Below are 14,416 nucleotides of genomic sequence, written 5' to 3'. Positions count from 1 at the left end.
GAAATTACGTTTTGCCTCATTAACAAATATTTTATGCAAAATGTAAATACATAATAACAAAAGCTATTAGCTAGACCCCCATTAGTCAAACCCAGCTTGGATTCGAATACCGTTACCGCTGCTAAGCTTTATTGTGAAAAATCCCTCTTCCCCACATCTGCGCAGAAAGGTCAAAATCGAAGATTTTTTTGGTTGTTGTATACACAGAGCGTTTCGTATTTTTTTCACATACCTACTTCCATTTAGTTGTAAGAGGTGTTACCTAACAGTAGAGGTATGTTACCACATTGTTTTGATCATATTTCACACATCTCAAAAGAAATTTCTAAAGAGAGCTACAAGGTACTTGTTGTTAGAGTAGTATTCCCCAAACATCTATCACCAAGTGAAACCGTTAGGATGACGTGCTGACCTTCCCAAACGTTCTAAAGAATATGTACTTATCGATAACAGCTATTAGATTTTATTAGAAACAAAATTCCATTTCCGATAGCATCATTTAAGGTGTTATGCTTTGTAACAGTTAGTCACTTTGCTGTTTCAAAAATTTATTTTCAAATTTGAGTTTTGTTAAAGCATCTCCAGATGTACCCCTTGACAGCGAACGTGAACGAAAGTACAGTGCGATCAATCATGCGCCACTTCAATGATTAATGACGTTAGTAATCATTTGCCGCAACAGGCGTGGTGCGCCAATACTAAAACATAACCTTAAACTTTTTCAAAACAAAGTAAATTTTTGACGTTTGACCATGTTTAACCTAAATCTACGATTTAACCATCATAAAAGTCTTGGAGGTAGAGCGCTACTGTGAGAGAAGGTACTACCGAGGAATCTAGGGGGACGCATCCTCCAGTAGACTAACATTCGAATACATCTTTCCAAAGCCTACCGTGAGAGTGCAAGGAATTATCCATTTCTTCTTTGCGGAGGAGACTGCTGAGGGGTTCTATATAAATCAATGCCGCAGCAGTAGTGGTGGGCGAAGAAGAAAGCTGATGGGTTTGAGGCAGTTAAAAATGAAAAACTTAAAGATGTGGCAGAAAAGAAAAAAGAACATTGAGACAGTTTAGAGAGTTTCTGAAGAAATCAAGGAAGCATAGGAAAATGAAAATGCCCAAGATGTTTGGGGACTTTGAGAGAGTCGAAAGTTATGGTAAAGTTCGTGAAGTTTAGGAAACTAACGCTCTAAAGTGTCGAAGAAGATGTAAATGTACGCAAAGAAAGCGATAATTCCGAAGAGAGCCAAGGCGCAATTCATTCCGCTTCTCACAACAAGGTCCATACTCCAAAGAAAGTAACAGTCGACATTTTTTAACTTCACCAGTAACTTCGCGATCTAATTTTCGTAACGGCACTTTAATTAGTGTCGCTCATACTTTTTACTTCGCTGATTATGTTGCCGCATAAAAAACCCATACGGACCCAAGGAAACAGCAAGCCTCATCTCCACCCGTAGGGCTTCGAGCTTCCGCAACACTTTCCAACCTACCACGAACGAATTTGTTATTTGATCTAATCTGTATCCTCGTAGAAAAACCGAAACGGAACTAACGCAATTCTCGCGAAGCTGGGGCATTTTTAACCGCACTTCGTTGCCGTCCTTCAGTCTACTATTTTTATGAAGCGGTACATATGCTATTTTACCTATATATAAAACTCGAAAAATTTAAACCGCGTAGCGGGCTCCCGTTACACACGCTACTTGAGGTTTGCTGCATAAGATACAGGCCAGGAAGTTACATAGTGCATTCTTAACAATGGCGCTGTAAAAAAGCGTACATTCAAAGCCACTTTATAGTAGAAATATTAAATTACACTTTCAACGGGACTAGTCACACATTGACAATTTCACCTTCTGCATAGATACACATTGCGGGATTGCTTGTATTAGCCTCTGATTCAAGTAGCAGTATATTAACTTTCCAAAACCATCCTGAAATTGGAAGGACGCTTAAAGCGCCCCCGTCAATAGTTGCATTTTTGCAAGTGTACACCCCCTGAAACATAAAACCGCTGAAATTCCTACCAAGTTCTCAGCTCTTACTTTCTTGTAGGGGCAGTTGAGGGCCGGTTCCATATTGTTCACAAATCCGGTCCAAGGTTTGCTCTTTTCACCCGCCAATCTACAAATATCTTTAATGGTGACGTCTTGGTAAGGTTCGCAGGAGTCTAGGCTTTCTTTGGACTTGCAACGTTCAAATTGGAGAACAAGCTGAAATAGTGGACATCACCGCCATAAACAATTGTTGCACTATTTACCTTTACGTTCGGTTGGATATCTCTTTTAACGATAATTCGTGTGCCAATGTAGTAGACCCTACGATTTTGTGTAAACTGTGTCCCATCAACAAGCATAGGAGAATTTCTGTGTTGAGGACAATTAACAAAACGATGAATCTTCACAGTCTTCTCGAACTAAAATAGAACTTCAACTTAGTTTTCAATTCGGCGTTGGTTTTACCGGTAGTCCCAAAACACCCAAGAATGCAACCGAGAACCCTATCACGTGAGCGATCATCTTCATCATTGATACCTTGCACTGAATTCGATCATGGGTTTATATAAAACATGGGAAACAGTAGATAACAATCGATATCAAATTTTGTTTGGTCTTCACATTTTATATAATATCCATTTGCATTGTCCTCTATCACAAACGTAATGAATCATCCTAATTTTTAATATTCATCTGGTTATTATATTATGTTGCCGCTATTAGTAGACCGGAAAAATTAATGCTCGTTTTACTTAATTTTTTTTGTAAATGTCAAAGTTTCAAGTTTCAAGGTTACTGGAAAGATTGAATGGTTTAATGATCCATGCCATGTATATATACAGGGTGACAATTTGAAAACTTACCACCCCCCATATCTTAGTAAATAAACGAGATATTTAAAAAAATCAAAATCCGTTTCGGTAATTCGGAGGGGGAATCACAATGACATAGTTGGCGACGCACCCCCTCAACCCCCTGCGCCCCAGCCACCCCAACTTTTAAATCTTAAATAGTGACCCCCCATGTGTGATACGTCGTTGGAAAGCTCTGAAAAAATGCTTTCCAACCATACCAAATAGCATTACATTTAGGTTAGTAATTATCGTGCAAATCAAAAAATAAACATGGAAAATCGTATTTAACTTGAACTTCCAAAGCCGACTCGACAGCAACTCATTTTTGATCGCCAGTTATAATCTATTCTCAAACTCTTGTCGAACCTTTTCAAATGTTGGTTTTGCAATATTTTGACATTCTTGAATTATTCTCTGTCTTAGTTCGTCTATGTTCGCCGGTTGCGTTTTAAATACGACAGATTTCAAATGTATCATATTAGTTTATTTTTTGATTTGCACGATAATTACTAACCTAAATGTAATGCTATTTGGTATGGTTGGAAAGCATTTTTTCAGAGCTTTCCAACGACGTATCACACATGGGGGGTCACTATTTAAGATTTAAAAGTTGGGGTGGCTGGGGCGCAGGGGGTTGGAGGGGGTGCGTCGCCAACTATGTCATTGTGATTCCCCCTCCGAATTACCGAAACGGATTTTGATTTTTTTAAATATCTCGTTTATTTACTAAGATATGGGGGTGGTAAGTTTTCAAATTGTCACCCTGTATAACGCTTGGAATGTAATTCTTTTTGCAGATCCCAACTATGACAGTCGAAGTAGAGGGCAATACTTACTTGGTAGGGATTGAACCTCGTCGAGGGGTCGACCCCAACTCTTCTAGCTCAATCAGCTTTACCATCTGTACAGACTTAGGGTGAGCTCTTGGGGAACTGATGTTACCAGGATGACTAGCAAAAAGCAGACCGCTGTTTAATTATCTATTCGTAAAGAAAACCAAGCCTGTATATTTTCACCCCCCCCCCTTCCATTGCGTCATTAAATGTCTTTTTTGTAAGCAGTGTGGCGGGTGGGGAAATTAGTGTTTCCTCCACTTTCAAGGCATCTTTGAGTACTTTCTCATCTTCAATTTCGTTGATTACTTCAGCTTTTTCAACGTCACCCACTGCTTTACACTCCTCGGTCTCATTAGAGTCCCAAGGTTTTTCGGCCCCTAAGCTTCTCAGTTTTCCTAGCTTTCTTAGGCCTCCTTGACTGCCTCGGATCCTTTGTAGTCTTTGGCATCCTTCGATATTTACAGCTTACTTGTTTATTCTCTTTTCTTTCGAAAAATTCCCCTAAAAAGTAAATAATATTCTTAGGTTCTTTGTGTGGTCCCCCTTATTGATAGTTTTGCCCGTCTGTTCTTCGTTCAAGGATCAGTGCTATTGAAAATGAGCCGGATTAAAATTCTGGTTTCCGAATGCGAGGTGAGTGACAAAAGTTAGCACACTAAAATGATTTCAAAAGGCAACAAGAACTAGATTTACAAACGAACCTTAATTTTGACTTTTGAAAGTTTTTATTTCACAAATAACCACTCGGCTTGCCCAAGCTACAAGAGGTTCTAAATATACTGGGTTCATAAACTCATGTGACAAACTTTAAAAAAATAAACATCTTAAATAAAAAATTATACACTAATTTTCCTAACACTAATTTAATGAAATTCGCCCAAAATAAATTTAAATAAAATGAAATCGCACTTGAATGAACTTGTATGGTCTTTACGGCATGCGAACTTCTTACTGTTCAAATTAAACGATAACTCCTTTATTTTTGGTTGTGATAATAACCTTAAGTGCACTTATTTTCAAAAAAACGTTGTAGACGAACTTAGGTATATGACGCAACACTGAATACCGGTATCACACAAACACTTGATTACTCTTTTTAAACGACGCAATCTCCAAAAACTGCATTTGAACCAATTTAATTACCACTACCGCAGTAAAAATGGCAGGAATTCCAATATTGCCCCCAAGACGACAACGCCTAATCGTTTTTGAGTATCCCATGGTGTCATAAAATTCGTCTAACACTTATAATAATAATAATAATAATAATTTTTATTTCATGTGCAGGCAGTACAAAAAGAGCTTACAATCGTCATATGGAAAATGAACACAACATATTTATATACATTTATAAAGATATAGCGGAATTTAGATACTCATCTACACTGTAAAACGCCCACTTTACTAAATACCGTTTGATTATTTTTCCTTTTTCCTTTTATAAACAAGCGAGATCGCCAACCACTTCCACTTTTTTTAAATCAGTATACTATTTTGATCATAAATTGTATTACATATTTATTGTCTTATCTAAACTCATTTACATTTAGCACATGTTCAATTTTATACAGAAAATAAATAATAAATAAGGTAAAGAAATTGCACAGGAAGAAAACATCTGCAAACTTTATCTACATTATTAGTTAATAAAGAAACATCCATAGCGCTGGTAAGCCTTTCTCAAAATCATAAAAAGAATTGCACAAATTGAAATTATACGTGGTATCACAACAGTAGCTATCGTATGCAAAGAACCATTTGGAATGTAATTTTCCCGTGTTTTTGATGGTCATGGTGACAATGACAGCATGAAGATCAAGGCGCAAAACAGAAGAAGTGTGGGTAAAAGTTCTGTGGATATCAACTTCGATGAAAACATTTCAATACAACTGCACTTCCTGGTTAATGTAGGTACCTACCTACGTAGTAAAGCAAGACTAATCACGTTTCTGCATAAGGAAGTGGATGCATCATACAGTATGCGTGATAAAGTTGTTCAAATCATTATGTTGGTATTTTTTGATAAGATGTTGATCTTGTTGTAATGCTACGGGCTTTATCTTCTTCTTTTCCTACCAACAATATTTTCTTTCTTAAACCAGGAAAAGGAAAAGTGGAAACTCAACCGTATTAAAACGCTTCCATTCTCCAATTACTTCCTCGTTCTTCGCAGCTTTAGTGGATGAGACCCAGTTTTATCTATCATTGGGGTAGGAAAAACGTCAGTCGATAAGTTGTACAATCATCAACACCTCTGAGGCTGTTATGGATGTGGGAAAAACATGTTTCTGACACTTCACCCTGTTTCTACAGAAGCAGCTGATCTGCACCAACTACGGTACAACGCCTACTTGAAAGGCAATAATAAGCTTACACTTAAGCTTGACCGTTCGCCTCCTCATCCAACCAGAATTGTTGCAAAGCTATATTCATTTAGAATGTAGAAAATGAGACTCATACCTTTGAAATTTGGCACAGTTATTCCGCGAGTTTCTTCATGTACACATTAGGAGGCAGATTGTTGCCTAGCCATCTCTGTACCGGGTGACCCAATAAGACTGTTCCTCGGCCATATCTCGGGAACCATTCGTCATATGACTTAGGGGTAAAAAAAATTATTGGGTAAATCGGTCATGAAGAATCGCTGGAAAATAATTTCAAGTTCTAAAAATGACCAACAGAAGTCGTAACTGCCTAGGTAACTGCCATCTTTAATTTTAAAATTGCATTTTCTTTAAATTTCGCAAAGAACCAGTTTATCGATCATTTTCGTAAAAACAAAAACTCATTTATTTCACAAGCAAAGATGGTGTGGGTCGTTCAATTGTTTTTTTTGCACTCCTTCGTTCTAAATCGCGTTTTCCCAATAAAACACGAACGTCGGGAACGTCAATTTTACAAATGACTATCTACTTTCGCGCACTAGTGCCTAAAAATTCAACGAAATTATCTATTTAGTGCGGATCATAAACTAATAAGTAGTATGATGGAAGAGTAAAAAAAAAATATAAATACATTTTACATCATTCCCTGTAGTACAAGGGCAAAAATAAGCTTAAACCAGAAATTTTGAACAATAAATTGACATTTTAAATTTCTAGATTTCTACTTTATCGGCAAAGAGGACTTGATTTTTTCAAAAGAATTATGTCGCAAAAATCTCGCGAAAAAGATTTGAATTTATATAAATTCGATTTAACTAATCCGTGCAAAAAATAGAATACATATTACGTGCGTGAACACTATTTGCTTGATTCGCGCGAGATGCGTCGCTCGTGCGCGTAGCGCACTCGCGCCGCCAAACTTCGCGCTCATCTGCAAAATAACTGTTCCCACACTAATAATGGATTTGCAATAACCTGCTTTAACTTCTTAACCGTTGGACCGATTTTAACAAATTTGGTATGGTTGAAAAAAGCATTCTTTGGGCAATGAGAATCATATAGTTTTTTTAGTTGAATCCTTCTCCGCCAAGGGGCTAGTTTTGAGACTATGACCCTAATTCCTAAAAAAATCAAAAAAATTAAATGGAATGATATGACTTTTTCTTTATGAAAAAGTAGCCAAATAATATCCAAAGAGGCCAGTGAAAACCGTTTTTCAAAATCTCGTTCCTAACCTCAAATATTGGGAAAATGAGATTAATTAATTAATTAATAAAAATACTTAAATTTACTTTTTACGTATTTCCGGTATTTGTCGATGGCGCGAAAGAAAAGCACCCTACACTTTTAGGTAGGCATTGGAAAATTAAACAAATGAAACACGATGCATTATAAAATAATAGCAGCCGTAATTTGTAAATTATTCTGCTGTGTTTACATTCAGAAAGTGCAGTTTTTTGAATTTGTAATCTTTTCTAAAATGCCGGTTTCTAACCAAGAAGCATTTAATATGCTGGCGATATATTTTGAGTATTTTCAAAATGTGACCATCGCTGCCCGCATCTTCTATTTGCGTTATCCGAATCGACCACGAACCATCGCCGCCCTAAGGCTTACCTAAAAGTGTAAGGTGCTTTTCCAAACAAACTTTCGCGCCATCGACAAATACCGGAAATACGTAAAAAGTAAATTTAAGATACAATTTAAGCATTTTTATTTATTAATTAATCTCATTTTCCCAATATTTGAGGTTAGGAACGAGATTTTGAAAAACCGTTTCCACTGGCCTCTTTGGGTGTTATTTGGCTACCTTTTCATAAAGAAAAAGTCATATCATTCTATTTGATTTTTTTGATTTTTTTAGGATTATGGATCATAGTGTCAAAACTAGCCCCCTGGCGGAGGATTCAACTAAATTAACTATATTTTGATTGATTCTTGTTTCCCAAGGAATGCTCTGTTCAACGATATCAAATTTGTTACAATCGGTCAAACGGTTAAGAAGTTAAAGCAGGTTATTGCAAAAACAATTGAATGCCTCGCGCCATCTGTGTTTTTGAAATAACTGAGTTTTTGTTTTTACGAAAATGATAGATAAACTGGTTCTCTTTAAAAATGTGAAAAAAATAATGTTTAGTTTATTATGCGAAATTTAAAGAAAATGCAATTTTAAAATTTAAGATGGCAGTTACGCCCTCTGGTGGTCATTTTTAGAACTTGAAAATATTTTCCATCGATTCTTCATAACCGATTTACTTAATCATTTTTTTTACCCCTAAGTCATACGACGAAAGGTTCCCGAGATATGGCCGAGGAACTGTCTTATTGGGTCACCCGGTACAGAGATGGCTAGGCAACAATCTGCCTCCTAATGTGTACATGAAGAAACTCGCGGAATAATGGTGCCAAATTTCAAAGGTACGAGTCTCGTTTTCTATCCTTTGTTTAATTTACCTGAACTATTAATAACTACCGTAACGTAAATTTAAGTACGTGGTTTTATTTTATTACAACTAATTAACAATAAATTTAGAACAGTCTTAAAATGGATCAATTTATAACAGTAATTACAATGTATCACTCACAATTTATATCACAACAAGAACGCATCGAAGTAGGAACTGCACTGTAACGACATCCGATTTGCTTGCGAGTATACCGGGTGGTGCCTTGCGCGACGCAGCATTGGGATTTCAATGGTAATTTCTTTGTAGTCAAAATACTAGCTCCCCTAATTATTTTAGAGCAAAAGTCTAAATATGTTTCTTTTAGAGAAAAAAATACTGCATCTGTTCATACTTATAATTTTCCGTTTTTCAAAACCGTAGAAATCGACAAAATAAAAAGGTTCATTTTACAATAAATCAGATATGCCTTGGAATTACCTAAAGAAACAGCGATCACGTTTCATTATTTGCCTTTGACGTATATTAAATTTATACTTGTTTATATAATTAGTTAAAGAACTGCAAGTGCAATAACGTTCAAAATGTCCGTCAAAACCATCAGGAAAACGACAATACATTATTGACTGCAGTAGCGGAAAATCCGAATATAAGTTTAAGAACAAATCTTCTTTAAGGAAATTGAGACTAAAAGAAAATAACGCAATTTAGGAAACAAATTTTTAATTTGATCACGTGGGTGTCACTCTTTAATGACAGGTTCGTATAATTCGAGCCATCAGAAAAACTAACCGTGTCTAAGTTAACGGCTAAGTGTACTTAGCCTTAACTATGGCCTTAGTAACTGTAATAAATAATAATTAATTGGAGAGTATGAGTAGGTACATGTTGGTATAAGGTTTATCTGAAAGTTACGACATTAATGATGCATTCTCAATTTCTTTAAAGTTTATATCGTGGCAAGAAGCTACGCCTAAACTTTGAAATAAAGCATATATATGCATAAAATCCAATCTAAACTTCAGGCATGACAAAGTGGCGACCTTATAAATATGTGGGTATATCTAAGCGGGATTATGCGCTCATAATTCAGAGATGTCGTCTAAAAAGGCTTTGCCGTGCTTCGTTCCCCAAAGAAATTCTTGCTTGATAAAATTCTGAATTTAGAAATAAGGCGGGAGTCACATAACTTCTCCTACATTTTCGGATGGATTGATTAAAATTTCGCATCAACGCGTTAACAATAAAGCGGTAAAATCAATCTTTGACGTTAGTAGAATTAGCCCGATACCGAATTGCGACCGAGCCATTTTACGACAAATCCCCAAGTGCTTTAAACAAACCTCCTCACTAAGCTCACCTCTTTGCATAAGCAGGGACATATTTTATGTCATAAACTCCATGCATTACTTATGGCAGTTTTACCCACGTTGTGCCGCCAGCGCTTTAAATTATTTTAATATTACATGATTTCGCTCTGGGCAAATCTGAAATAGAGCTGTTTGTTTTGTTACATTTGCTTTTATGTAGATTTCAGCTCTTACGTAATCTTTTAAATAATAATTCAAAAGAGTAAAGTCACACATACCCAATATAGTGATACGATTACGAGAAATAAAAATAAAAATATTTTCCAGAATTTACTTTAAAACCCAGATCTTTCCCAAGTGCCCAGTATAAAAAAAGTTGGTTATCAAAAATTGTCATAATCTTTGTATCTCGCTACCAATACCTGCTTTCGTACATTCCCGAAGGACTCGTTCATCCAAGGACCATGTATCGGTTAAGCCTGATGTAGGTTCGCCGTTCTGAATATGTCATGAACTAAGATGACAGACCTGGGATGCCAGTTATAGATTATATGAAAACGTGATCGAGATGTGTCTCTCAACTTCTGATTATTTGATGAATGCCTTTACATTTAGGAATAAAAAATGTCTAATATTAAGTTAGATACATTTGTGGAACAAACCTTTCGGGTATAATACACATTTTACGGCACTCCTTACAGTTTCGATATGAAGACATTTTACATAAACTAAAATAAAAGTTTAGTAGTCACGGAGAAATATGGAGAAATCCCTTAGGAGCATATTCGAGCGCGGACACCCGCTTATTTCACTATCAAGCCGAGTTATGCGATCGGGCTTTTCAATAACTCTAAAAGGTACAACTCTATCGTCTGAAAGAGTACTTGAATGATAAAAAGTTTATGCATTGACGTCGAATTTGCGCACATGTTACGTGACTGGGACATAATCATAAAACAACTTTCTTTTATAAAACAAACTTTCGACAAGGAAGATTTTAAAAGGTTTTCTGGTGCTTGTAAATAAAGTGGTGGGGGTAGAATTCATTACCAATCACGGTGAAGCTGCCATTACGTAAATACGAGAGTTGCTGCAACAATTTGTAAAATCCATCACACCACGTTCTATTTGATGAAGTTCATTTTATGTTTTGTAAAATTCGATCAGTATAATGACTATAGTTACAATTACAGGAGTTGAACACCCTTCGCTTCTAAAATAAAATTTAATTTCTACGCCACTGGTAATAATTTTACTGTAACAGTTAATCTTTTTCAATGAAATAATTAATACCACGGCTAGCTCAGTAATAAATAAAACTTTAATTACTTGACTTGTATTAATAAAATAATATTAATGAAAAATACGATCGTTCCAACTTCCGTTTTCCTTGCCTTGGTTATGATTAATTAATAGAATGATGTACTTTGTCTAACAGATGCAAATCAAATGTTTAATGCCTATATCGTGATCATGCCTTCAACATAATTAAATATTCTTAATTAATCAAACACCTCGTACAGATTCCTATTTAAAACAAAATTATACACCCCCTGGATGGGTGCTAAAATAATTTAAAACCCGCACCGAAGACTGGCATTCTAAATTTACCATTAAAGAAAAACCAAAATTACCACTATCTTTGGCCTGAGCGTGCTTATCATTTATTTAAACAAATACACGAATTTGTTTACGGGATAAACCAGTGTAAGTCAACCAGGAATTTAAAAATAACCTTAAATGCAAATGCCTTATACGAAATCCCCAAAAACGATCGATTTCTATTTTTACACAATACAAAAATTTAAAGGAATTTACTTTTGTGCGTTGAAATTTTCTGCATTTGTCCGTTGGATTTCGCTTTTGGAAGCAGCAGCAATTTGGAAATTGGATAGTGGGACGTCTTAGGCAATACGAATGGATCTCCCGTATTACCAGGATTTTAGGATTTTAACAGCAGACAAAAACTTGAATTAATTGTCTTTAACTTTTTTACCGGTAGCAGTTTTGTTCTTAAATTTCTCGCGTTCTTTAAACAAATTGGAAGCACAATTTTGATTAATACATTGGTTTTTAACGTAACTTGTCATTGCACTACAAATCTGGCGGAACAGGATGTTTTGCACCTTGGACCGCAAACGCTTTCGTAGTAACAAATTATTTAAACGCGAACCAAATATGTATGTTAATACGGAAACGCTTCGCAATATTCACGTTTGAAAATTATAGTAGCTGGCCGATTACCTCTTTCACGCAATATTTCTGCATAAACCAGCCACGTATTATTAATTTACTTCTGCTGGCAACTCGTAGCACATATAGAAGGCGCCCACATTCGTTAAACGTTAAAAATGGCGGCACTGTCACCGGTAGCGAGGACAACGATTCTCCCACACACTGCGGTTATACGACTTTTATCTGCTTGAACACTTATTTCTTATCCTCTTATTTAAAAAAATCCGTATTGAATGTGCTTAAAAAGCCTTACTTTGAGGATGAAGAATAAGTACCTCCTTACTCCTTGGCCATAGAAACAAAGGTTTTCGTCATTTCCACACTAAAACTTGTTATTACAGATAAATAGAGCCCTACAAGACAGGTGATAGATACACACACTTTTTGAAAATGTCTCATTATGCGTCTACTTCACACTCTTTTATTAACACAAATAGCGACACTACATTTATAATTCAAATTCATGCCGATTCCTGTTTGCTAGCAGAACAAATTTCGAGAATACATAGCGATCAAAAATGAGTGACCTTTGGAATTTTTGTTTACATGGAAAATCTTACTTAACTCGAACTTCCAAAGGCGACTCGACAATCACTCATTTTTGATCGCCCGATATGTGTGTTATTAAATGAGCGCTTGTACCGAAGCGGTTACATGAAAGTTTTGCTCTATAGACACAATAATATGTGCCCCACCTCCACCACCTTTATTATTTCATTATTAACGAGCTCCTAGGGAGTTTATAATTTTGCGGTGTCTGTCCGTCCGTCCGTCCGTTCGTTAGCACGATAACTCATAAACGAATGGGCCGATTACGATGAAATTTTGCAGGTGGATTCTTTATCAAATTTGTAGATCAGAGTTCGTGAATTGACAATTTAGACCAAAAATTAAAGGAGGCCCTTTTGACATCTGGGTTAGTTATGAACCGAATTGCATGAAATTCAATGTGCGCATAGCTTTAACCATATAAAACACAATTCCAAAAGTTGAGCCTAATCAATCAGCATTCACAGTGCCCTTTGCGCATCTCGACCATTTACAGACCGAATTGCAAACTTTCTTATTTATGAAGGTATTTAAATGAAATTTGATACATAGCCAGTTGGAATCAAACCAAATTTAACGCCAGTTTCAAAATTTCGTTTTGCGCATGCGCAGTGCCAACTTTCTTATTTATGGAAGCAATTAAATGAAATTTCACATACATACATATACACTTTAAATAAAAGAAAAACTAACATCAGGTTTAATATTTGGTTTTGCACATGCTATAGCCATACCCAGGAGCTCGTTTGCTATATTTGTTTAATTTATTATATCTAATATTTGCGTGCGTGAAAATAGCCAGTACGCTAGAGCGAGTATATACCTTTTCTGTAGTACAGTTTGAGTAGTATCTCAAAATGACAAAAAATCTTACACCTATCAACAACTTTAATATTTTGAGGTATGATGATATGTTGATGGTTGCTAGGTACTAAGTATACAGTGATATTTATTAAAAAGTAAACATAGGGATTTACGTGTATTGTTTTTATTGTTTTTCCGTATGTCCACTTTTAAAAGGTCGTCTCTTCTGAAGGGCGCCTAATTTTAAGCAACCAAAATAATTTCTTTAAACAAATAATGCTGTTATATTACTTAATTTGAATATTGTTGTAAACACTCATTTTATCTATCATTGTATTCTATTTAAAGGTATCGACGAACGGAATTTTTCATTATTACCACCCTTGTCCCTTGCCCTTACCAAAATCGGTGGTAGAAGAGGAACTACTTTTGTCTTTCATGGTTGAAAATTTAAATTAAAACTCAAAAATTAATATTTTGATGAATTTTCGTTTAGTCGAAACAACAGCAGTAGATCAGTCCAATTTTTAGAACACATTCGTCCAAATGGTTCGTCTTTAAATTGCGATAGGTTATTTTATGGAATATTTCCATTCCTATTTCAAATTATTCACGCGTTTGAGAATTTTATTCTTAAAAGCCATATATTTCGTGAAATTCTACATTCTACACTCTCTTTCTGGCAATTTGCAGTAAGTTTTTTTTAGAATTTTTGAAAAAGAATTGCAGACTCGGCATTTTCATGTTAAATGATCACAACCCCCGTTTAAAAGTCCTCCGTCTTGGGGTTGGAATTTTAGAAAACTGTTACAGAATCGAAAAAGGCAAACTCAATCTAAAAACGTCACTCTTCTTGATGCGTCTTATTATGGTTCGCTCGATTAAAAAATTACAAAGGAACGTAATTTTTCGATGCTGGCTTTGATCCCCTCCATCACTCAATTTTTTGGACAGAACTCAAATGGAACACCCTGTATGTCAAATATTACACACTTGGATTGCATTGCAAGTATAAATAGCAGTTCATTCATAGATGTTA

General features: G+C 35.6%; 1 protein-coding gene across 1 annotated transcript; it reads right to left on the bottom strand.

Moving 5' to 3' along the window:
* Positions 1-1,836: 1,836 nt before the first annotated feature.
* On the bottom strand, positions 1,837-2,528 carry LOC116172853. Its single transcript, XM_031490151.1, has 4 exons — positions 2,466-2,528; positions 2,264-2,419; positions 2,049-2,216; positions 1,837-2,001 (listed from the first exon to the last, which is right to left on the bottom strand). Exons 1-4 carry the CDS (start codon positions 2,526-2,528, stop codon positions 1,837-1,839), a joined length of 552 nt encoding a protein of 183 aa, XP_031346011.1.
* Positions 2,529-14,416: the final 11,888 nt, after the last annotated feature.

This window comes from Photinus pyralis, unplaced genomic scaffold (assembly GCF_008802855.1).
Source record: "Photinus pyralis isolate 1611_PpyrPB1 unplaced genomic scaffold, Ppyr1.3 Ppyr1.4_LG5, whole genome shotgun sequence".
Lineage (NCBI taxonomy): Eukaryota > Metazoa > Arthropoda > Insecta > Coleoptera > Lampyridae > Photinus > Photinus pyralis.
Note: the sequence above shows the minus strand (reverse complement) of the source record. Positions and strands in the feature narration are given on the sequence as shown.

What these genes read in the sequence shown, in the direction of transcription:
- LOC116172853 (XM_031490151.1), bottom strand. Translation starts at nt 2,528, where the DNA reads ATGAAGATGATCGCTCACGTGATAGGGTTCTCGGTTGCATTCTTGGGT. An exon ending in TGGGTGTTTTGGGACTACCG is followed by an intron (nt 2,420 to 2,465) that starts GTAAAACCAACG and finishes GTTCTATTTTAG; the next exon opens with TTCGAGAAGACTGTGAAGAT. An exon ending in TCAACTGCCCCTACAAGAAA is followed by an intron (nt 2,002 to 2,048) that starts GTAAGAGCTGAG and finishes TTTATGTTTCAG; the next exon opens with GGGGTGTACACTTGCAAAAA.